The sequence below is a fragment of the Camarhynchus parvulus genome, chromosome 1 (genome assembly GCF_901933205.1).
Source record: "Camarhynchus parvulus chromosome 1, STF_HiC, whole genome shotgun sequence".
Taxonomy (NCBI): domain Eukaryota; kingdom Metazoa; phylum Chordata; class Aves; order Passeriformes; family Thraupidae; genus Camarhynchus; species Camarhynchus parvulus.
The window spans coordinates 2,330,877-2,355,215 of NC_044571.1; the positions used below are offsets into that span (position 1 = coordinate 2,330,877).

The window sequence follows — 24,339 nt, forward strand, 5'->3', positions numbered from 1 at the left end:
TGCGTCTTGCGGCTTTCTGTGTTTGTGTGATCTCATCTCTTTAGCTGAGTGAAAACGTTGTTGTGTTAGTTATTATCATTATTATCTAGATCTTCATCTTGTCCAGGAAAGGGCAATGGAGATGGTGGAGGGGCTGGGAAACATCTCATGAAGGAGCTGGGGGGCTCAGCCTGGAGCAAAGGAGGCTCAGGGGGGACCTCAGTGCTCTGCACAGCTCCTGACAGGAGGGGCAGGGAGGGGGGTCGGGCTCTGCTGCCGTGTCCCAAGGGAAAGGAGGAGAGGAAATGGCCTTAATTTTGTCAGGACAGGTTCAGCTTGGAGATTAGAAGGGTTTTTTCCTTTGAGAGAGTGGTCAGGCTTTGGGATGATCTGCCTAGGAGAAGAGGTGGGGTCACTCTCTCTGGAATTATTCAGGAGGAGTCTGGATGGGGCCCTTGGGGTGATGCTGGTGCTGCTGGGTCATGGTGGGACTGAATGAGCTTGAAGATCTCTTCCAAAGTTGAGTATTCTGTGAGTTTTTGATCAAAACCAACCTTGCAGCTTGTGTGGTTTAGGTACAAGCACACACTGCTGACAGGGGAGGAACGTTGCTCCTTTTCCTTTCCTCAGGGCAGAGACCAATTCCTGGCTGAGCAGGAGACAGATTAATTGAACTCTGTCTTTCCATGATTCCAAACCATAGGGAGGCAGGGATGGCTGAGGGAAGATGATACAGCTCAGGCTCAGAGAGAGGGGACGCTTCATCCAAAGGTGTTTATGTGATTCCCAGTGGAATTTTTTAATAGTATTGCATGGGAATGAGGTCACCCCATGAGATTCTCTGCTTCCTAACATCCCCAGACTCAGTGAAAATCTTGGAAGAGTGAAAATTCAAGCCTTGTGAACACTAACATGTATTTTTACAGGAGTTAGTTTGGGTTTTCCTCTGTTTTTAATTTACTGGGCTGTTCTTTTGCAGAGATATTGAGTACAAGGAACTTCAGTTGTCACTGGACCAGGTTACCATTTCCAAGTCACAGTTTTCATGCAGAAACTCAGTACCTACCTCGCAGGAAACAAGGAAAATAGTAAAACCCAAAAGTAATAAAATGAAGGCAAAACTCAGAACAACACCTTACCCACCACAGGTAAATTTTCCAGCAATATTTAATTACCAGTTGTTCTCACAGAGTGCTTGGGATAATCCAGGACTGAATTTACTATAAAACAAACTATAGGATTGTCCACCCCAGGAAATCCCTCATAAAGCAGGATAAAATTAGATCCTTTTCCTTGGGGTGGAAAGTAGAGGTAGCACAAAGCATCTCTGGCAAGTGATGCAAAACCTTTGGGATATGGAGTGTGTGAAGCACTTCAACCACGATGTCCTTTCTTGGCAAAAAGAAGAAAATCCTGTACTTGGAATTGTGCTGTGAAAATCTCTGCTGGTGTAGAATCTGTCATTTACTGTTGGTGTGTGGAGTTCTTGATGTCAGGAGGAATTTCTGCATGGAAAGGGAGCTCAGGCCTTGGCAGGGGCTGCCCAGGGAGCTTTGCAGTGCCCATCCCTGCTGGTGTCACCTGGAGGTGGCACTCAGAGCTGGGGACAAGGAGGGCATTGGGCACAGCTGGCACTCCGTGGGCTGGGAGGGCTTTTCCAGCCTTAATCCTGTGATTCTGTAAAACTGAACTGCCAAAATCAAATCAAAGCAGGCTTTTTGTTCCCATGTGAAGGCAAAGTCGCGAAGAAAGGAAATTCAAACGCATCGCTCAGTCCGTCCCTTGAGCCAGCGAGGCCCAGCTCTGGGTGCCTGTCTGACATGTCCTGTACTTTCCTACAAAAGTTCCTCCTTTAACTCTCTTCCCTGCTCCTTTCCCCCTCTTTCCCCCAGCAATACAGCTCGTTCCAAGCAGACAAACTGGAATGCAGCCAGGTGGGGAGCTGGCGCTCCAGCCCCGCCGCCAGCGCCGCCGCCCTTCAGGAACAGAACTTCCATTCAGAGAGCAGCGAGCTCCTGTACGCCCCTCCCTACAGCCTGCCCTTCTCCTACCACTATGGACACTTCCCTGTGGATTCCCACGTCTTCAGTGGCAAGAAGCAAATGCTGCCGGCAAAATTCGGGCAGGCCCAAGGGGCGCCCTGCGAGGTGGCGCGGTTCTTCCTGGGCGCGCTGCAGACCAACGGCGAGTGCCAGTGGCACTACGCCAACTCCCTGGTTCCCAGCAGCCAGTCACCCTCCAAAAGCCTTCCTGAGCAGCCAGTGAACATCATCAGGCACAACCTTGCCCAGAGTTATGAAGGTGGGTGTCGCTCTGAGCCAGGAGAAAAAGCTGGGCCGCGCGGTGGATGGGGAGGATTTGTGTCCGCGGTTTGAAAAATGGTTTTGGTGCCTTGGATGCCTCCCTCAGTTTGGGAAGGACATTGGGATGCTGGAACACATCCAGAGGGGGCAACGAGGCTGGAGAGGGGCTGGGAACACAAACCCTGAGAGGAACCCCTGAGGGAGCTGGGGCTGCTCAGCCTGGAGAAAAGGAGACTCAGGGCTGCCCCCATCACTCTGCACAGCTCCTGAAAGGTGCCTGTGCTCACCTGGGGCTGGGCTCTTTCTCCAGCAGCACTGACACAGCCAGAGCACACAGCCTCCAGCTGCACCAAGGGAAATACAGGTTGGACAGCAGGGAAAAGGTTTTTGCAGCAAGGGTGAGAAAGTTCTGGAATGGCTGCCCGGGGAGGTGGTGCAGTCCCCATCCCTGGGTGTGTTTAACAAAGCCTGGATGTGGCACTGGGGGCCAGGGCTCAGTTGAGCTGCTGGGGCTGGGCTGGACTCGATGGGCTTGAAGATCTCTTCCAACCTGGTCATTCTGGGAATTCTGTGAGTGGCTCCCTAGAACAGAGGCTAGACAAGATTAAGAGAATAGGAGCAGGTATTTATTAAAGGCTCCACAGATACACCTCGGGCACTCAGAAGCTCCCAGAGGCCTCACCCAAGCTGGACAATGGTCACCAGAGTTTCACACAATTATCAGTTTGGTCATTTACATATCAGGGGTTAATTCTCCAGTTACAGCTTCAGGTAATGAAGTCATTCACCCCCCGTTTGCTCCCTCCCAATTCACCTTGGTTTGTATTTTCAGGGCCTGAGGCTGTGGGGTGTCCTTGGGTCTCAGGCCTAGGGGGATTGTTTTGTCTGACCAAAATGTGGAGACAGTAACTAACACTTTATAAGGAGTTCAGAATCATGCACTAAGGCAGTACAGGATTGGAAAACAAGAAAAGCTGAAATCCTGATGCATCAGTTTAGGAAACACAGAAAATCAGAGGCAGTGAAGTGTAACAATCATTACATTTATGGTATTCCCATGTTCCTTCTTCCCATTTCCGTCAGCACTGGACTGGGAATATTATCAAAGCTTCAGCTGACAAAATGCTCTCACAAAAATCACTTTCAGAGCAGCACAGTGATACCTTCTCCTTCAGTACTGACACAATTTATCCTCTTGTTTTGCACTCTCAGAGTTATTTAAGTGGAATTTCTCAGGTAAGTCACGGCTGAAGCCAGATTGAAACTTGACCTCCACAGTAATTTTTGATAATTTTAACACAGAAATTAAAATAAACACCATCTATTCCCATAAAAATTGAAGCTTGTCCTTTCTCAGCACAAAGCTACCCTGAATGCCTTTACCCTACAGAGGGATAATTCTGCTTTTCTTGATAATAATTCTGAATTTGAAAGTGTCTCCCACCACCTGCATTTTTTTATTGTACAGATGGTCAGGGATAGAAATTCTTTGAGGAAAGGCATTGACTTCTCTATAAGAAATAACCTTGAAAAATTCTAACACAACCAAATGTAAAGCTGCTCAAAATACCCTCTAATCACAGAACCAGGGAATAATTAGGGTTGGAAGGGACTTCTTGGGATCATCTTGTCCAACTTGTTTATTTCCAGTGTGTTCAACCAGAACAGGGTTTCTTGCAGTGGTTTTGGCAGAGATTTCTCTCTCATTTCAAACACTCCTGATCTCACAGCTGCCCCAACTCCAAAATGAGACTGAATCAAGTCGTGACGGGCAAGAAACAATGTTAATCAGCTAAAGCAACAAAAATATTTGGACAAACCAGACTCTGGCAATTCAGGCTATTTTGGGATGGTGTCAAGTATCTTTAACTCAATTAATAGCATTAATTACTCCCCTGACCCAGCTTCCCCTTCAAGCCAAACATGACTCTGAGTTTAACTGCTTTCATGAATGAGCCTTGGAAGTAACTGTGAGAATTATACAAAAACCTGTCACAAAAACATGCCCAAAAAAAAAAAAAAAAAAAATTAAATAAATAAAACCCCACCACATCTGAGTTTATTCAATCTTATTAAATATAGGAGTTCTTTTGTGATTTAAGGTGTATCTGAAAGTGTCAGAGAACATCAACAAGTGCAGAATTCAGCTCAGCTGATGCAGAACTCCCAGGAAATCCTTCATTAAACCCCTTCAAGCAGAATTCCACTTCATCACTTTCCAATCCAGAGCCAATGCTTGGATCCCATCCACATCCCTCTGCATTCATAATTTTCATTAATTAAAAATCACTGATGAGGACTGAGGTACTGCTGTGCACTCAGATGGAAACCCTCATTTCTTTGAATGGAGGAAGCAGTAGTGGAAATTTAAAATTAAAAAAAATTAAAACTAAATTATTTTAAATAAATTTAAATTTAAAAAATAGTTATTCTCCAGGGTACCATTTTAGGTAGGCTCTTGGGTACCAGAATCAAGAATTTATTCACTTATGGGTGTAGATATCCAAGATCCAAAGGGAATATTAAAATATAAATATATTTAAATATAAATACGTTCAAAGCTGAGCTTGCTGCATCAGACAGAAGATGGAATCAGACCTCAAATGTGCTTCCCACAGAGGAACAAGTAATTTCTGTCTGGGGTTTTGTCCTTCACAGGATGGTTTGACCTCACCCATGATGGACCTCACCTCACTGCCAGCAGCATTTTATTTCACTTTTCTGTGGTTAGGCTGAAAATGAGCAAGAGGGAAGCTCCTCTCACAGCCCAGAGCAGGTTAAATCCTTTTCCTTAGTTCGTGCTCCGCTAATTTGCTGTTTCCTTTGGTTGCTCCTGTGGACTGTGGGGGAAAAGGAGGAGTTTTAGACCAAAAATAGGAAATGGTTTTGTCCTTTCTGAAGATGCTGTGGGGGAAAAAAAAAGGAAAAAACTAAAACCAAAATAAACACAAACCCCCCCCCACCACCACCACCCTCAAAAAAACCCCAAAAAACCCCCAAACCCTACCACCACCACCAAAAACCCCACCCTCAAAAAAACCCAAAAAACCCCAAAACCCCACCATCACCACCAAAAACCCCAGCCTCAAAAAAACCCCAAAAAAACCCAAACCCCCTCAAAAACACACACAAAAACAAAACAAAAAACGCACCAAAAACCCCCCAAAAAACCAAAAAAGGACAAAAACCCCCCAAACAAACAAACAAAAAAAATCCCCAAAACTCCCCTCGAAAGACCTACATATTTTGAGGATGAGGATAAAGACTTAAGTAAATCCTGCCTATCCCCAGTAAATCTGCAGGAATAGGGTAAAAAAAAACCCCAAATCCCAATAAAAAACCTGCAAGGAACTGCTGCTACTTTTCAATCTCATCCCACATCACCATTTCTCCACCAGGAGGAAAACGGAGCTGCAATTCCAGCAGTTCTTATTTCTGGTCCTGCTTCCACTGAAGGTTTTGCTGCTGGAGTTGGGAGACTTGGGTTTCTTTTTTGAGCATTTTGATACATTTTGATGGATATTTATTATGGATATTTATTGGGGATTGGATGAAAATTGGCTTGCTACAATTAATTCTCTGCAAAAGCGCTTTAAGTTGTATAAAAAAAATATACTTTTTCTTTTTAAAGGAAATATAGACATATTTCCTTTGTGTTGAGGAAAAAATATGGTCAAACTCAGGCCTGGGCAAAAGGGGCAAAGAAAACAGAGCTTCCCCTACAGACAGGATTTCCACCCAATTTTTTCAGCCTTGTTTCAACAGCGCTGTTGCACTTTTGCTGAATTCTGAACCTTTAGAAGCCACTTTTTTGGGGGGGGTTTTTTTTGGGGTTTTTTTTTTGGTTTTTTTTGGATTTTTGCATCTGATCTCCCTTAGGTTGCCAAGTGCTGCTTTTTTCCAGTGGCTCACTGGAGAACTGACAGCCAGGGAGCTTCAAAGCAGGGAGGATCTGCTTAGCATCATCATCTTCGATCCAAAGGCAAAGCCAAATCTGACATCTGGCAGCCGGCTTGGAGGCGAGGGCCATTCCACATCACATCCAGGGCAGCAGCTGCCAAAAACCCCGTGGGCCAAAGACATTTTTCTCCATGGAAAATAGCTCCTTTTGGAGAGATCAGAGATTGGAGGACGATGGTGCCAAGCCATCAAAGCTCTGAAGAAGCACGTAGCAGATACGACTGCCTGCAAATCAGATGTTTCTGCTTCAGGATCTGGTTTTGAAGCTTCTTCCACTTTTTTCCCAGCTGGCCCAGTCACCATAAAAAAAAAAAAAAATCATTTCAGTGAAGGCAACTGTGTTTTTAGTCAGAAGTTTCCTTTTTACCCTTGAAATTGCTGCTGTGGGCGCCACAGGAGCTGCTGGTCACTCAGTGGTGCTGTTGGGCCTCCTGAGCCACCCGTGTGAAGCCACCAGCCAGGCCAAAACTCAGGAAGTGAGGAAGAAAATAGAAAATCTGTGGAAAAAACCTCCCCAGGTTTAGCCAGTGCCCAGTGGAAGAAAGAAATGACATTTTGCAAAGGGAATTCCCCGTGAGACAAAGAGACATTTTGTCTCACCTTTGGTTTTTTTGAGGGAGAATAATGGAGAACAATCAGCCCATGCTCTGGGTGATTTGAAATTAGGGTTCAGACCAGGACAAGCACAGACTGAGATAATCTAAAAATATTTTTCATGGGTAGGGGTGTATTAAGACCTGTTCTGTCTCTGCCTTGTTTGATAAAAACGAGGGAGAAGGACTTTTTATAGGGGTAGGAAGTGACAGGACAAGGGAAAATGGTTTTAAATTGCCCCAGCAGGATTGGAGATTACAAAATTCAAGGTGACAAGGCAGAGGCCAGCTGGTGGCTGTGATGCCTCAGCTTCTTCCAAGTTCTCTTGGGCTCTAGAAATAGAGAAGGACAACATTTTGTTCAGGGATTAAAGAAGAGCCATAAAGTGAAAATATTCCAAAGTGTACGAGGACAAATCCATCCCTCTTGTGGACACCTTAAACCCAGAATATCTGATCATGATAAGGTGATGATTATTTATTATTTATTGTTTATATGTCAGTAGCTCTCAGCATCTATATTTATTTTGCGATAAAAACACCAAAAGTGGAGTTAAAATCTGGAAAAAACCCACCAAATGTGGAGTTAAAATCTGAGCACTGCACGTGGCTGAACCCTGGTTGGATTTGTGATCTGAAAGGGTCATTTTTCACCAGCTGGTGAGAACTCAGCTTCCTTCGGCTTCTCCTTCTTGTGACAAAATGTATAGATAGAAAAGGGAAAGAATAACTTGAAAGGTTATTGTTTCTAGGAGGGTGAAGAAGAAATTGGAACCAGATTCCTGTTTAAATTCTGGTGTTAATTACGTAGTGCAACTCCCTCTGAAATTAATGGAGCTCTGCATATATATATATTAAAAAAAGGTACAATTGAGCTATTTCTGCTTCTTCTGTTATCCATGAAGGCTTTGCCAGTCTATTACAGCACAGGGAATATTTAATTATTAATGGGCATGGTTACATCAGCAACCAATAGAGGGGAACTCCAAAAGTTTTAAGATGTTGAATAAAATTGTTAGAAAAACAAAAAAATCCATTTTAAAAAAGGCACTTAAGTGTCCAGGGCTTCCAGTGAACCTCACACAAAACAAGAGTTTGGGTCTAACATGAGAAATTTGCTCAGTGTGTCATTTTTCCTTTAACATAAAACTTCCAAATGTGCCTTGGAGGAGCTGTTTAACTCACAAACTGTTCATAGGAGAGTGCAAAAAAATTATTACTCATGTGGTACAGGAGAAAACCAGGGGCCTTTTCTCTCACTGCTCGTAGACAGGGGTGTACAGAAAGGAAAAGCTTCATAAGGCAAGCAGAAAATGGTAAAAATAACTCCAATTGCTTCAAGAGTTCAGTTGCCACGCAGAAACTGAGGAGAAAAGAGACTGCTCAATATATTTAAGAGGAAAAGCTGGAATAGACATCCTAGGCTCACACTGTTGAAAAATGTTATAACCCGCATTTTTATCATTATCTACCTTTATTACACGGGAATATCTCAAAAGCAGAGATCCAGCATTGCTGAAGAGGTGTTTGTGTTGTTTTTCAAGAGATGTTTTTAAGATCTGATGTCAGCTTTTCAGAGAAAAAGCAAAGCCTTTAACGTGACCCACTCTGGGCATCAAAAAGAGATGTTATTAATTAGATAATTACATCTACTTCTAATAGATAATTACTTCTACTTCTAATATCTTATCTAGATATTAAATGTATCCCAAATAAATACCATGATTTACAGAATGAACAGAATTCTGCAGAATGAAAAGACCTTTGAGACCATTGAGTCCAAGCCCTGAGCTGGATGTTCTGCTTGCAAGGACAAAGACAAGAAGAATAAATTCAGTTTATTTCTGGTTATTATTCCATTATTAAAACAATTCCACTATTTTAATAATGAAATGATTGATAGGTACCAATGTAATCCACCTTTTAGATAAATCTCTGAGAAGAGCTTACTTCAGGGGAAAGTTTTTGGTTTCACGTTGTAGTTCCTAACATTTCTTTGGTTGAATTGAGCTAGGATAAGTTCGTGCCAGTGAGTTGTAATTACTGCAAAGGCTCGTTGTCAGTAATTAACACGTTTTCCTTCCCCTGCCAGTGCCCCTGTCCAACAGGAGGTACAACCAGGACGCTCTGCCCGAGGCCTTCCCCAGCTGCACGGCGCCCGTGCCGGGCCGCTACAAAGAGGAGCTCTACGACTCTTCCCTCATGAAACACAACAAAACAGAGCCCAGGATCCCGCCCCACGCCCACCTCATCAAAGAGGAGAACAAGCTGGCTTTTACCAGAGACCTGCCAGAGAAAATGCCCATCAACGAGGGCTCCTTCTCCAACCCGCTGCTGCCCAAATCCGAGTGCTGCCAGGCCAAGGCCGTGGGACAGCTGAGCCACCTGCTGCCCGTGCCCTCGGTCTACGAGCAGAGCAGGAGGATTTGTGTCAAAGAGCCCAAATTTGGGCACATCAGCCACCACCCAGGCAGCCTGGAGGAGCTGGACGAGAGGATGAGCGTGAAGCTGGACCACGAGGCCGACGGAGAGCGGCTGATGGAGGTGAGGCCCTCAGGCCAGGTCCCCTTCGTGCTCCTCAACTACCACCACGTGCTGGCCAAGCACGGAGCCTTCCAAACCTCCCCCTGCACGGCCACGGGACACGTGGGGGAAAATTATTCCTACAACGCTGAGGAAGTCAACGCGTTTCTTTACAAAAACCAAAGCCCCTCCTCGGCTTCCTCTCCAGAAACCCACAAGGAATCTGCACTACCCCACTACATTGGGACTTCTGTCATCATTGCCAACGGCAGGTGACGGTAGCACAGGGGGGTTCTGAGTGTAATGAAGAAGCCAAACTGTAACGATTTGCTAAAAAAAAGGAAAAAAAAAGAAAAGCATGAGGAAACACAGTGACATTTACTGAGCAAAGCTGGAGGGCAGTGAGGGACAAAAAGCAGTGAGTTCCAGGAGTCCCGGTGGCCAGGAAGGTCCCCTCCATCCCCTGCCGTGCTTCGGTGTCCCAGACACAGCTCTGGTGCCAGGGAGAAGCCAAGTTCCAGATCTTATTTTTGTTATGTTATAGTGTGCAGCAGAAGGAAATGAGAGGTGTTATATGCAGAGGTTTATATGAAGAACTTTTTTTTTTTTTCCTTGACCCCTCCTTAAAATAAACTCGAGATTTTTTTTTTAAATCATTATCATAAAATATGCATTCTAGTTTAGGGTTTTTTTGACAAATTGTGTGAAACCTCGCATCAACTCTCCATCCAATCCCCTGACACATGGACTTTGTTGAGAGAGTGGTGATTTTGAACAACCACAACACAGCTGTCCTACCCAAACAGGGAAAAAAGCTTATTTATTAATTACCAAAAATTTTTAAAACTAAATAAATCAACCGTGCATTTGATTTATTTAACAGAGATTTCAGTGTTCTGAGATTGTTGCCACCACCATTTATCTTGACAAGGGACAATATGACAAATTAATAGGTACAAAGACAGGTATTACAGGGTTACAGGTCTTGTCATGGCAAATTGGGACAAATTATGGAGCAGGAACCAATTCCCCACAAACAAGAAAAGGAAACTCCTAAATCCTGTGTTTCCCTGAGTATCCTGGGGGAAGCTTGTGCAGATTTTCAACCCATCCAGTCACAAATACATCTTAATAACAGCACCAGAAATGTTTTCTTTATAGTCAAGAGAATAATGAACATTTCTGCCTTATTTTGAACTTACCGGCAGAATTGTGAGCTTTGAAAATTCCAGCCCTTAACACGCTGAACTTCCTCCAGCATAAATCCTGTTGTCAGCACAAAGGTAGGGCTGGAATTCCCCGCTTGGAGCACTTCACAAATCCCAAACAGCACATTTGAAGCACTCACATTTGGCCCAGCCAGCCAGGAAGAGATTTTCACCCCTTTATTTTTAATTCTTTGCAGAGGATGGATCTGTGTGAATTTAACTGACAGCACTCAGCCCACGGTGGTTTTCAGCCATTTCCCCAAACATTGTGAGTGGATAAAACAACAAAAGGCTCCCTAAACAATAAATGTGGCTCTAGATCTCACTCAGCTCCATTTCTTACCCCAATTCAAGCTTAATTCAGAATTTTTCAAACTTTCTCTCATCAGACTCTAAAGAGAACTTCACTGAAAAACCCTGAGCACCCTGGGATGGTGGAAGGTTCCCTGGATGAGCTTTAAGCTTCCTTCCAACCCAAACCATTCCATAATTCTTTGAAGAAAATTCTTTCCTGGTTTGTGGATTATGGAAACAAAAACCCTTGCTCATGGATTGCACCTTGTCAGAAAAACCATAATGCAATACTCAGTCCTAAAATTCCACGTTCTCCATGTTTTCTATGCAGCAATAATTCATCCCAGAATGGTCTGGGTTGGGAGAGACCTTAACGCTCATCCAGCAGTTCCAAGCCCCTGAAATGGGCAGGGAATTTGCCATTAGAATACAGAAATAAAGTTATTTTCTTCTGTGTATGAATATTTATTGCTCTGAGTACACAAAAATACTTTAAAAGCAAAGGCTTGACAACAATTTTCAGTATTTTTTTTCATTGCTTCCCATTAAAGGTTAACAGAGAAACCTTTATTATCAAATTAACATTCACTTGAAAATGAATGTTTGAGCTGAACACTCTCAGTTGTTGTTTTCAATTGCATGAAAAATACATTTTGTGCTAAACAGAACAAAAAAAGCCAAATCAGTGATTACAAAAAAAAACCCAAACAGAACCAAACCAGCACAGTCACTCCCTGTGTAACCTCTTAAGTTTGGAGAAGCTGGCAGGTCTCCAGAAAAGCTGTAAATGTGGATTATGATCATGCTGACCCCATAAATCAAAGGCAGGAGACACCAGTTGCTTTCCCAGTTGGTTCAGAGCCCTCCCAGCCCCTGCTCCCCATAAACGACCCCAACCATGAAAAGATAATTATGGGTTCATTTTGTTCAATTAAATTAAAGCCACGTCCCCACAAAGGAGCCACTGGCACGGTTGGCATCATTAAAAAGAAACCTGATGCCCAACCACTCCTGCTGCACTTTCTCCCTCATTAGTGGCACTGCTGCATTTGGGTGTTCCCGCAAGTCCTGCTCGCTATAAAAACACAAAAATTGGGCTTTTGCTTGAGAAAAACACCGCTGATCTTTTTCAGCTCGATATTTTTCCACCTTGTTATTCCCACTTCCAGGCTTTATTCCAGCAGCCCGAGCAGAGGAGGTGTTCCATCATTCTGCCCCAGGTGTTTCAGGGGAGGTGATGCCCAGGCACAGGAAATTTCCCTGCGAGGCAATAACGAACCAATTAACAACTCCCAGCTGATAATGCAGGGGAAGTGGCAGAAAAGATGGCAAAAGCAAATGTGGGAAGGATTTTTTTTTTCCCCTGCCACTCCCCAAGATTTAAACAGCAATTCCATGTTCCTGTCTGGGGGGAAATTACATTGGGAGAAAAATAGGATTTTTTGGTCAGTTAAATTACAGATGTTCTCAGCAAAATTGCGGTGCAGAACAGGGCACTGCCATCATAGTGGCAGTGTTTGAATAATGAAAAGTGGTTTTAATAATGAAAAATGTTTTTAATAATGAAAAAAAAAGATGGCACTGAAGGGGAATGTGAATTGAAATATATTATAAAAAATAACCTCATTTCTCTTTAGTATTTGAGCCACAACTTTGTTGTGAGACTTCACAAGATTTTAACTCTTGGGGGAAGTTCAGAACTGGCAAGAAAATCATGGAAAATGGGAGAAAAAGAGTGAAAGAGGGAATATTTTACCAAAATCATAGAAGATTTGGGTTGGGAGGGACTTTCAAGATCTCATTCCAGCCCCTTGCCAGTCAGGGAATCTCCCACCAGACCCAGGTAAAGCTGGAAAAGTGAACCCCGCAGTGAAAGGTCTCCAAGTTTTGGAAGCAGTGCAATGGAAATAAAACAAGGTGATAAAGACCCAGACCTGTCCCCAGCCCTCTGCGCCCTGGGATTTGAAAAAGGTAATTTAAGGAAATTCAGCACAACAGGTGCAAAATTGGGGAATTCATCACTGAAAGTGCCAGAATTTCTCCAGAAATCTCAAGACAGGACATAAATTCTTCTTTTTCCAGCATTTCAGTCACACTTCAAAAATGCCACAGAGGAAATGTTGTTATTCCAGTTCTTTCCTGAAGGTTAGATTTTGCTTTTTTTTTAATATGATGCAGATAAAAGCTATTTGGCAAGTGTAGGTGAAGAAGCACGCAACCCAACCAACCTATTCAAGCTCAGAATTATATATGTATTCCCTAAAAATGTAAAGCATTTTTGCTTATTTATTATGTAAAACAAAACTGTTAAAATGTTAATAAAATCCTGTAGCCAAAGGAAAACCAAGTTGAATTTCTCTTTTTTTAAAAATACAAAAAAAGTATTTCACAAAGGACAATGGTGCATATTTGAAAATTTATGTAAAGTGTGACACGTTTTATATTGACAATTAATGTACTATAAAACACACAGAGAGTTTTAAAAATTTATTGTATTTTTGCCACGTCGCATTTTAAATGAAGACACTTGGAAAATGCAAATAACACAGAATCACTAATGAGAAACTCAACACTTGACAATTCCTCCCTGCAGCTCTTTTTTCTCCATCATTTTCTGACCTCTGCCCTTCGCTGGGCCCAGATTTAATTTCTTTGGTGTCTGATCAAGGCAGTGCATCCCCACCACCACTCAGCCATGCAAATGGTTTTTTATCAAACCAGTTACCCCCAGGAACCAGCACAAACCTTTCCCATGACAGATATTTTGACTGTAGTTGCAAAAAGTAATTTTTTTTCAGGCTGCTGATGCAGCTGAATCGGAGAAAGCAAAGAAACGAATTTTTGCACGGTGAAGCAGCAGCATAAAGAATTAAACGCTTTAATATTATTTCCAGGTAATAGCCCTTGATTTGTTGGATATATTAAAAAAAAAAAAAAAAAAAAAGCTCTGAAGTCTTATAAAAGCTTTACTAGAAGCAGGATGTGCTGCCTGGACTCTGAAATGTGAAGTACATTATTGCTTTTTCAAACCTTTGGAAGCAGCTTTGTTGCTGACTGGGCACGACCCACCCTGGACTCACACACGTGCCAACACACCCAGACGTTTTCCTATCAATAAACAACCCCCACAAATGTTTTCACCATGAGAAATGTTCTACCAGAGCCCAGCAGGGAAAAAAAAAAAATTAAAAAAAAAAAAAAAGGGCGTAGGGACATGGTAATAAATGAGTTTTTTGAAAGCACTTCATCAAGAAAATAGTTTAAGATATGACCTCAGCCTCACAATGGAAGAGGTGTTTTACTAATCCAGGCAGCTGAATGCAATGAAACATTTTCAGGGCATTATTCCTGGGCCTGGAGCTGGCTGGATCTCCCCAGCCCCACATCCAGGGACACCCCACACCACATTTGTCTGTCACAGACGGAGAACAAGGAAAACCAGGATTTTCCTGCAAAACTGTTGGGGCTTTCTGGGCGTGCCACGTTGGGCAGAGGAAGAGTCAGACTCTACCAGAAAGGGTCAGGGATTTCTCCGGGGATTCATCCACAAGGACTTCATCCAGCTGCTCTCTGTCCCATGGGAATTCTCCATGTTTTTGGTTCTTCCCAAAAGAAAGCAACAAATCCTTCACCCAAATCCAGGAGACACCAGAAGAGGCCACTGAAAAGGCAAAGTGGCTCCCACAGTGCTCTGGCACATCCAGGTTTGGGCAGCTCGCCCTTGTGGCAAGGAAATTCCACTCCAAATTTCTTCCCAATGCAAAAATTTTGGGAATAACCTGACAATTCCCAGTGAGAACAGAACCAGCTCATCACTAAGGCAGCTACAAAAGGACCGACAGCAACCAGGAAATGTTGCAGCATTTAAAAAATGCTAAAAAACCCCTCTGCTGCTGCTCAGCCACTGAAGCTTTACAAACTCATTCTGCCCTTCCAAAATTGCCACGTTTTATCCTTTTCCCCATCTTTTTTTGTCCCTGGTGAAGGGAAAAGGAAGTTCTTTAAGGAAGCCACTCAAGCCCCAGCCTGAGGCACCACCTGGTTGTTCGATCCCTCCAGGCACTTCCCAGTCTGTGTGGAACATGAACAAAACCCAAAAGGCAAATCCTAAAGGCAACCCCTACAGGCAAATCCTAAAGCTGAGACAGTTTTAGCTACAAATTCTGAGTTAAGGTGAAGGTTTGTAAAACCCTGTGGTTGGAAAAGCAGCACCAGAGCTCTGCTTTGCTGCAGTTTGCTCGGGAAGGAGAAGGCAGAAAATAAATGAGGATGCAGCAGGAAGATGTGAGTGTGCATGTGCACACCCATTTTTTACAAATCTATATATAAATATGGTTTTTTCTTTTTATTGAAGCTTTATTAAGCCAGACTTGAGTTTCAGTTGATTACAATAGGCATTAATATTGAATTCTGATATCAAAGGCAGCTGCCAAACCTTCTCAGCCCAAAGCAGTTTTGGAAGCATCTGGTGGGGAAAAGCCAAACTTGGTGCATCATTTTAATTATGGCAATTAACAGCTGTGTGTGTGCAGTTCTAGGAGATGCTGGTGTGCAGCCTCGTGTGATTTGGATCATGGGGGGGAAAAAAACCCCAGCAGGGTTTGGACAATCAGGACAAATATTCTGTGAGATGGAGCATGAAATCCTAAATTTAACAGGGACAATTTAATTTCGACTCTTGCTGCCAAACCACTTAAACCCTAATATGTGAGGATTGGTCAAAACTACCATTACAGACAAGTTTCCTTGTTTTAAGACTTCTTGGCTTTGGAGCTGAAACAATCTAAAATGTTTGGATTGTTTATGAGGTGAACTTTAACCTGAAAACCCCATTTCTGGCTAGAAGACAGTAGTTTCCTTTCTGGAATTTCCAATCTGGCTGATCCACCATGGAAAAAAAAAAAAAAGAAATTCAGGTGGCCACATCACACCTGGGGCCATCCTGGCTGGCACAGAATTGTCTGGGGAGCTGTGGTGGCCAAACCTCCTTGGGAGAAAACCCCACCAAGCTCCCAGTGGCTGCTCCAGGAGAATTCCCAGGCTGCTCGCCCCACCTGGAAATCAGCTGCTTCCAGGTCAGCAGGGGTTAAAGCTCTTGGTTTCAGTGCTTAGTAGCAAAACCAGACACTGGATTGGGAAAGGGGGTGACAAAAGGGCTGTGGAAGAGAATTTGGGCATGGGGGAATGGTGTGATTTCTGTTTCTCACTGGAATAGTTGTTTGCAGCAGGGAATTTGATTTATTCCCTTTATTTATTCACTTAGCTTCACTGAGATAATGATAAAATTACCACTAAATTCTAAATTAATTACGGGTTCCATCCCCTGGGATGGGATTCTACAAAAGCCTGGGTGTGACACTGTTCCAGTGGGGTTTTCTTCCTGAAACCCCTGGGAAAACCATGATGTAAAGGACAGGTGAGATGATTGACTCAGATCCAGGTGACTGAGGAGAGCAGAGTGCAAATCCCTCGGATAACCCAGCACAGCTCCGGAGTGCTGATGGAAAACTCTCCCAAAAACTCTAGGCAGCCATTAAGAGTTGCAGACCTGAGATCGAAGCGCAGGTTGGTAAATTATTGTAAATCAGGATCTTCACTCAGACCTGGAATTAAGCACAGTGGTGATCCCAGCAATTCAGGAATATGTGATGTTCCAGCCGGTTTTAGTGCAGACAACACAAAAAAACAGAATTTAGTTTAAAAAACAGAAACAAAAACAAAAAAGTAAAAAAGTAAATATTGTCCTGCACTGTGCTAAATCACACAGAAACCAAAAAACAAAGGAAATGTTGAACCATTTCAGTCTCTCCAGTACAGGGTGTAAATGAGGAGAACGTTCTGCTCACCACAAATATTCCTTGCAAAGAACAGATCCTTACAAAGAATGGCAGCAGAGGTGTGTTTTAAAGTTAATGAAAAGAATAAAGGCCTTCAGCTGTGAGATCACCACCTCTGCCCAGCCGCTGACGTTACCCACGGCAAACGCAAAGCAGAAAATCAGAAGGGAAAATCAAAACTTGGAGTCCCCCTCCACAGGCTGAGGCGACAGTGCCAGTCCCAAAGAGCTCCTGTCAGTGCTTGGGGACGATGAGGTTGCTCAGCATGTCAAAGGAGTTGCCGTCAGGGTGCACCGACTCCACGCCCCGGCCCTCCTGGTGCACCTGGAGGAATCCGTAGTCATCGATGCCAACGATCCAGGCCATGGGGCCGTCCACGCTGCGGAGCCTCACCTGTTTCCCACTGGAACAGAGAGGCTGTCAGCTCCTGCCTGGCTGGGCGGGCAGGGTGGGGCTGGGGGGGGTTCTGCTGTGGGAATCTCAGACATATTTTATGTCACAGACGCGTTTTATGAAAAATCCTTTTGCTAGGATTTTTCTCCTCAGGAACGAAATGTAAACAACGATTATCTGCTGCTGTGGAATGCAGCAGGTGCATCTGTGATTGGTCTCATGTGGTTGTTTTTAATTAATGGCCAATCACAGCCCAGCTGGCTCGGACTCTCTGGTCAGCCACAAGATTTTATTATCATTCCATTCCTTTCCTTGCTAGCCTTCTGATGAAATCCTTTCTTCTATTCTTCAGTATAATTTTCTTTTAATACAATATATAATTTTCTTTTAATACAATATATATAGTAAAATTAATATAATATATAAAATTTTAATAGAATATATATAATTTAATATAATATATATATTTATATAATATATATAATTTTTAAAAATATAATATATATCATAAAGTAATAAATCAGCCTTCTGAAACATGGAGTCAACATTCTCATCTCTTCCCTCGTCCTGGGACCCCTGTGAACACCACAGTTCACACCTGGTCTTCCCAGAGGGAGCCCAGGCCCATCTGCAGCAGCCCTGGAGCTGCAGAGGAAAACTCCCCCCTTGTGCAGGATCCCTGCTGCAGCAGCAGCACAGCTGGCACTGCAGGAGGGCTGAGCCCCCATGGGATGGGGCTGTGCCACCCCCTGACACACAGGGGGCAGGGCATGGTCTGACTCTGGCAGGGTTGGTTTGCGTTACTGCATTCTTATTTTATTTTAATTTTTTTCCCTAATAAAGAACTGTTGTTCCTATTCCCATATCTTTGCCTGAGAGCGCCTTAATTTCAAATTAATAACAATTCAGAGGGAGGGGGTTTACATTTTCCATTTCAGGGGAGGCTTCTGCCTGCCTTAGCACACACCTGGCTCTCCAAACCAAGGCAGAAACTCATGCACACTGAGCAATTAAAACTGATGCCTTAAGATTTTATCTTTTCTATTTTTCCAATCCTGTACTGCCTTCGTGCATGATTCTGAACTCCTTATAAAGTGTTAGTTACTGTCTCCACATTTTGGTCAGACAAAACAATCCCCCTAGGCCTGAGACCCAAGGACACCCCACAGCCTCAGGCCCTGAAAATACAAACCAAAGTGAATTGGGAGGGAGCAAACGGGGGGTGAATGACTTCATTACCTGAAGCTGTAACTGGAGAATTAATCCCTGATATGTAAATGACCAAACTGATAATTGTGTGAAACTCTGGTGACCATTGTCCAGCTTGGGTGAGGCCTCTGGGAGCTTCTGAGTGCCCCAGGTGTATCTGTGGAGCCTTTAATAAATACCTGCTCCTATTCTCTTAATCTTGTCTAGCCTCTGTTCTAGGGAGCCACTCCAGGGCATCAAAATTGCCTCAGAGGACTCATCAGAATCAGTAAAAGGATCGTGGAATGGTTTGGGTTGGAAAGGACCTTAAAGATCATCCTGATCTCTCTCCAACCATGACACCTCCCACTGTCCCAGGCTGCTCCAGCCCCAGTGTCCATCCTGGCCTTGGGCACTCCAGGGATGCAGCCAGGGTTTCTCAGGGCTGCAGCACCCTCACAGGAAAGGTTTCACCCTCTAACAGAATATTTCATTTCCCACCTCACTGGTTCTTTACACAGAATGACTTTCAGCAGCATTTTCTACCTGCTTTGATTTCCTTTTGTGGAATGGACAGAGTTGGGAGTTAATCCAGACAATCTATTGTTTTTTCCTCCTCAAAGTACAGCAGCTTCATCCATCTCAAACCAAATCATTCCAAATTGCCTTTGTTTGGGGATGATACATGTAAAATACCTGAAAGCATTCTTTAACTCAAGCTAGTTACTGATTTATTATGTGCTGCTTTAATCCTCCCTTGAAAATGTGCATCCTGCTTGGGAGTGTATTTTAAACTATTCACTCATATTAAAGGGAATTTTGTGGAAAAAGACAAAATACCCGTGGAGTTCTTCCACCAATGTTACGAAAAGAGAGTTTGAGAGTTCTTACCTGTGTACCCAATACTTGTAGTACTGGGGAAGAACTCCATTGGGCCCCTTCTCCTGGAACACCTCAATGAGCCTCTCCAGCACAGTCACAGTCCTTGCAATGAGGCAATCTGCACTCAGAGGCTTCAGCTCCGTCCCCTCTTCCCTGTTAAACTTTGCAATGAGGTCATTGATGCAGATGGTGGGGTTGCTGTTACTCACATTAAACCCAAAGCCTGCAGAAGACAAAGAGAAGGACACAATCAAAGAGACAAACTCCTTGTTACCACCACAGCCAGCACTTAATTCACCTGCTCCCAAAATCATCCCTCAGGATTGCTCCCAGAGCTGGCTTCATTCAGCCTCTTACACCTTTGGATCCTCTTTCTCCTGTAACTACAATTCTCAGCTCAGATTTTGCTCTTTGTCCCCAAAATTCCTCCTCAGAATCACAGAGGCAAATCCAGCACAGCCTTCCAACCCTATCCCATCCCACCAGCGAGGGCTGGGAGAGGAAAAACTGCACCTTGGTTCCTGAGCCATCCATGTGAGACACTCCTGCGCTCCCTGGAAGGTGCTCAGCCCACTCAGAGAACAACTGATCCCACCCTAAGATGGAGTTTTATTCTAAAACCCAGCTCAGAGACCTTTCTGCTTCCTGCAGAGGGCTGAGTGCCTTTTCCAAAAACCCCAGACTTTGCACTCAGCTGATAAGCCTCGTTTGGCTTGCTCAGGAAAGCCCAGAAGATTTGATTTTAACTTTGTGAGACTCCAGTTTGCCTAATCTATCTCACCACAGCACATCCTTTAGAAGCCTCAAGGCTCTCGCTGAGATTTCTCCAGCTGGAATTCCCAAATTCTGAGTTGGCAGAATGCCTCCCTTGCTTAAATGTGGCTCTTGGGGCCTTTTCTGCAGCCTGCTGAAACAGCCTTCCAGGGATATAGTAAAGAACTATATTGTATTACCTGTTTATTTTTTTCTCCTAATAATTTGGGTTTTTTTTCCTTCCCTCAGACATTTGGGATAAAACTCCCTGTCTGTCAATCAGCTTTGGACGTGATGCAGCTCCGTCTGCAAGGAGGTGCAGATGTCTTGATTTGTATATTTGCTGTTAATAATTCATCATTTGTGTTAACTTTGAGACGGATCCCTCCAGTGAAAAAGAGTTTTGGATTTTTAACAGGGAATGAACACAAAAAAGGCACAGTGATCCCAACGGACCAGTCCTGTGGAAATGGGCTGCTGGAAAGAGATAAAGGAAAATGAACTGGCAAATGCAACGAGCTGTGCCAGCAAATCCCAACTCAGCCGTCTGCACCCCAGTGTGAGGGGACAGAGACACCACTGAGGGGTCACAGGGCCTCGGGGTCCGTCAGCATCGCTGCTCAGAAATCCAGAATGTGGGACACAGCAGCCACCCTGGGACGAGGAGCTCAGCTGAAGCCCCAGCACCTGGGAACGAGCACGGCCAAGGGGGAACAGGCAGCCAGGAAACTGAAAAGCCACGAGGTGCTCGGGGCTCTGGGGGCACCTCCGCAGTGTCCACGGGAGCAAGGAGCATTCAGCAGTGGCCCTGCAGCGCTGATGGATGTTCCAGTGGTGGATCCATGAGGAGCTGGACGTGCCTGAGCAGAGGCAGAGCAGGGTTTGCTCGCTTGGCTGCCCCCTGCATTCCACTGGCGCTTGGCTCCGAGTCTGGCCCTCACATTAATGGTGAATGTTCTCCTCAGAACTCCTCCTCCAGAAGTCCCAACACCGTAAAGTTCTTCCATTTTAAATTCCAAATTGGAAAAAAAAAAGGGTTTTTTTTTTTTTTTTTTTTTTTTCTCCAAACTGTGTTTGAAAGTCTCAGTGTGAAGCGTTGTCACCTGCAGGGCTTGAGCAGTGGAAATGCAGGTTTGTCTCTGATCTTATTCTCCTGAGTTCCTCCTTGGAGCAGTGAAGCCACAGAGATGATCCTTGGTTTCCACCATTATCCTCATTTATGGGAGATTCTCGGGAATGCCATGGAAAGAGCGAGTTCAGCGCCTGGAGGTGGCACCGAGTGCTCTGGGCTGGGGACAAGGTGGGCACAGCTGGGACTCCTTGGGCTGGGAGGGCTTTTCCAGCCTCAGGGATCCTGGGATTGTGCCTAGGAAAGGATCCTGTGGAAAAGGGGTGATGGATCTGACACACCTTCCCTGCTGGGGAAGCTGAATCCCATCACTCCTACCAACCCAAAACCTGCAATGTCGTGAGGCCCCTCTAGGACTCCAGCGAAACACAGCACTGGAATGATGGAAAACATCCTTGGATTCATATGGAGCAAGGAAGTTTCAATTTGAAAAGCTTAGGTGAAAATAGACTAATGAGAACGGACCTTTATCTATACCTCAGACCTTCCAGAGGAATATCAGAGAGAGTGGATACAGAAAGTCTCCGTTTGAATTGGAATATTTTGATGCTTAGGGTAAGAATGGAAAGGTCCAAACCAAATATGTGAAGTGCTTAAAGAGATACTTGATATAATGAACTATTTTTGGATGTATTCCTGCTTTCCTTGTGTTAACCAGACTGTAGGAAAACGTGGAAGTTGTAAATGGCTGAAGGGGCACAGAGAGATTTCTAAAGTTTCTGTGCAATTTCCATTCTGTTCAAGTCGATTATTCACAAAATGAAGGCACAAAATCGAACAGAAAATGTCATGTCTGGGCATGTTTCAAGAAAGAGGTGATTTCTTCAACTCTTTTCTACCTTGCACATCTAAAATCACAGAACTTTGACAGAAACAACACCATGGCCACTCCATCTCTGCAGGATACTTTACTTGTGCTACGTTCAAATAGCAAATATCATCTTTTTCTTTACCCTTTTTAGACTTGCTAAGGAATTTTCTTTCAATTTTCTAGGCACAGCAGAGACAATTACTTTTGGAACCAGAATCTGGAAACTTTCTGAGCAGATCTGAAATGCTTAGGGGAAAAACTTCCTTATCAAAGAGCAGGATGATTATCAGACTAGAGATGACAAAAAACATCTCAATAATTAAAAAATGAAAAAACATTACTCTGTGTATGTAGCTCTTCTTCTGATTTCAAAGGCATGTTCTTCATTTAACGATTTGTCATGTTCCAAAAAATCCATAAATTGGGAAAAAAAGGATGGAGTTTTCAGCATATTCCACTGGTTTTGCAATAAATCAAGGAGGACAATTTCCCTCTCCCATGTAATGCTCTTCCTTTGAACTCTACTACACCAATCCAGATGCTTGCATTTATGTTTTACTTGTCAAGCATATGGAATTATTAAGAAGAATGAAAACATTTACTTTTTGTGCTTCCTCTGGATTGAATGTTGTGCTTTATTTCCTTATGCCTGCTGTCATTATTTGTTCTCATCGTTGCCATTTTTACTGATACAGACACTGATAACAAAATCCTCCAGAAATAAACAAAAAAAAGCAGCAAAAAAAGCTTCAAAACAGACATTTACCAATGAGAATATGAAATGTTGTTTCAATGAGCGTTGAGTTTACCAGGACTCCACCAATCTTCATCAGGTCACTGTAGTAAATATCATTTGGCCACTTCACTCGCAGCTCGATGTCCTGAAGAAACAAAACCGGGCATTTAGAGACATTTATGGCTCATTCACCACTCCATAATCTGCAGAGAATCATGGAATGGGTTGGGTTGGAAGGGACCTTAAAGCCCATCCAGTGCCACCCCTGCCATGGCAGGGACACCTCCCACTGCCCCAGGCTGACCAGGGCAGATCTGCTGAACCTGAGGGGACATCAGCCCTTGGCAGGGGGGCAAAACAGAGTTAAAGGTTTGGAATCAATTATGTTACAGCAAGAAAATTTTAAAAATTATCAAAAACTCAGTGCTTGAATTTTCCCTTTAGACTCAACTCCTGCAAGGCTTTTCCTTATGTCCACGTCATACCAATTGCAGCAGCCACGAACAGCGGGATGATCTACAGAGTGATGGAATCATGGAATGGGTTGGCTTGGAAGGGATCTGAAAGATCATCCCACCCCTGCCATGCCAGGGACACCTTCCACTGTCCCAGGCTGCTCCAGCCCCAGTGTCCAACCTGGCCTTGGGCACTGCCAGGGATCCAGGGATGGAATTCCATCCCAGCCCCTGCCCACCCTGCCAGGGAAGGATTCTGTCCCAACATCCCACCTAAACCTGTAATTTTTCAGTTTGGAAGCCATTCCCTGGGTGCTGTCCCTGCATCCCCTGGAAATTGTCTCTCTCCAGCTTTCCTGGGGCTCCTGCAGGCCCTGCAAGGCCACCCTGAGCTCAGGCCAAAGCTTCTCCTGTGCAGGTGAACAATGCCAGCTGTGCCAGCCTTTCCTGCCAGCAGAGCTGCTCCATCCCTCTGCTCATCCTGGAGCCTCCTCTGGGCTCTCTGCAGCAGCTCCAGCTCCTCCCTGGGCTGGGGCAGCTCTGCAGCTGGGAAATCACCTGAGCAGGGCAGACGAGGAGAATTTTCTCTGCCTTTTTGCCACACCCAAAGTGCGGCTGCAAACTGCTCCTCTTAATGACAATCCACTGAAGTGCTCCACAAATGCTGCAGAAAATGGAATCGTGCCTGAGGAACCTTGCAGGAACTGATATCTCAGGTTGGAGCGTTTCTATTTTTCAGGTTCTGTGCTGCTTTAGTGTGTGGGTCTGAGCTTCATATTATGGGATGGTGAGCTCTGTGCACAGAGCAGGGAGACAAAACAATCCCTGCTCCAGCTGGGCACCAAGGACAAATGATCCAAATCTCAGCCCAGGAGCACAAACACCGTGGGCTGGAGAGAGAAAAACAAGCAGGGTGGGACTGCCTGGGCTAAAGCTGGAATGGGACAATGAACTGCAAGGTGCAAATGGAGCAGAACTGATCCCAGGGACAGACCCCGTGCCCGGCCGTGCATTTTGGGGCCATTTTGGTTCATCTTGGGTGCAGCCCTGGCTGGGCTCTGGTGCTGCCCAAGGTGCATCCATGGAGGAGATGCTTTGAATAAATCCCTGCTTTATTCTTTAGCTCTGCCCAGCCTCTGCTCTGGGGCAGCCTGCACAAGGCAACAGTGACATCCTGAATTTCTGAAAGGAAATTCAGCAGACAGGAGAAATCCCAGTTCCCAACCACCGAAATGGTTCAGAAATGTCCCAAAGCTGTCCCTGCTGGAAACACAAACTGAGCAGTGACAACGTCC

The 24,339-nt window shown here is 44.4% G+C and overlaps 2 protein-coding genes across 2 annotated transcripts in view; one reads left to right on the plus strand and one right to left on the minus strand.

Annotated features, from left to right (window-relative positions):
* SIM2 (SIM bHLH transcription factor 2) overlaps positions 1 to 13,203 on the plus strand; it is a 62,118-nt gene extending 48,915 nt beyond the window's left edge. Inside the window, exons 9-11 of the mRNA XM_030970742.1 lie at positions 959 to 1,127; positions 1,872 to 2,280; positions 8,928 to 13,203. Of these exons, the coding sequence (XP_030826602.1) occupies positions 959 to 1,127; positions 1,872 to 2,280; positions 8,928 to 9,634 (1,285 nt within the window). The 3' untranslated portion in view covers positions 9,635 to 13,203. The remainder of the gene's footprint in view (positions 1 to 958; positions 1,128 to 1,871; positions 2,281 to 8,927) is intronic.
* Positions 12,210 to 24,339, minus strand: part of HLCS (holocarboxylase synthetase) — a 141,935-nt gene continuing 129,805 nt past the window's right edge. The window contains 3 exon segments of the mRNA XM_030970645.1: positions 12,210 to 17,100; positions 19,170 to 19,383; positions 22,620 to 22,734. Coding sequence (XP_030826505.1) covers positions 16,932 to 17,100; positions 19,170 to 19,383; positions 22,620 to 22,734 — 498 coding nt within the window. The 3' untranslated portion in view covers positions 12,210 to 16,931.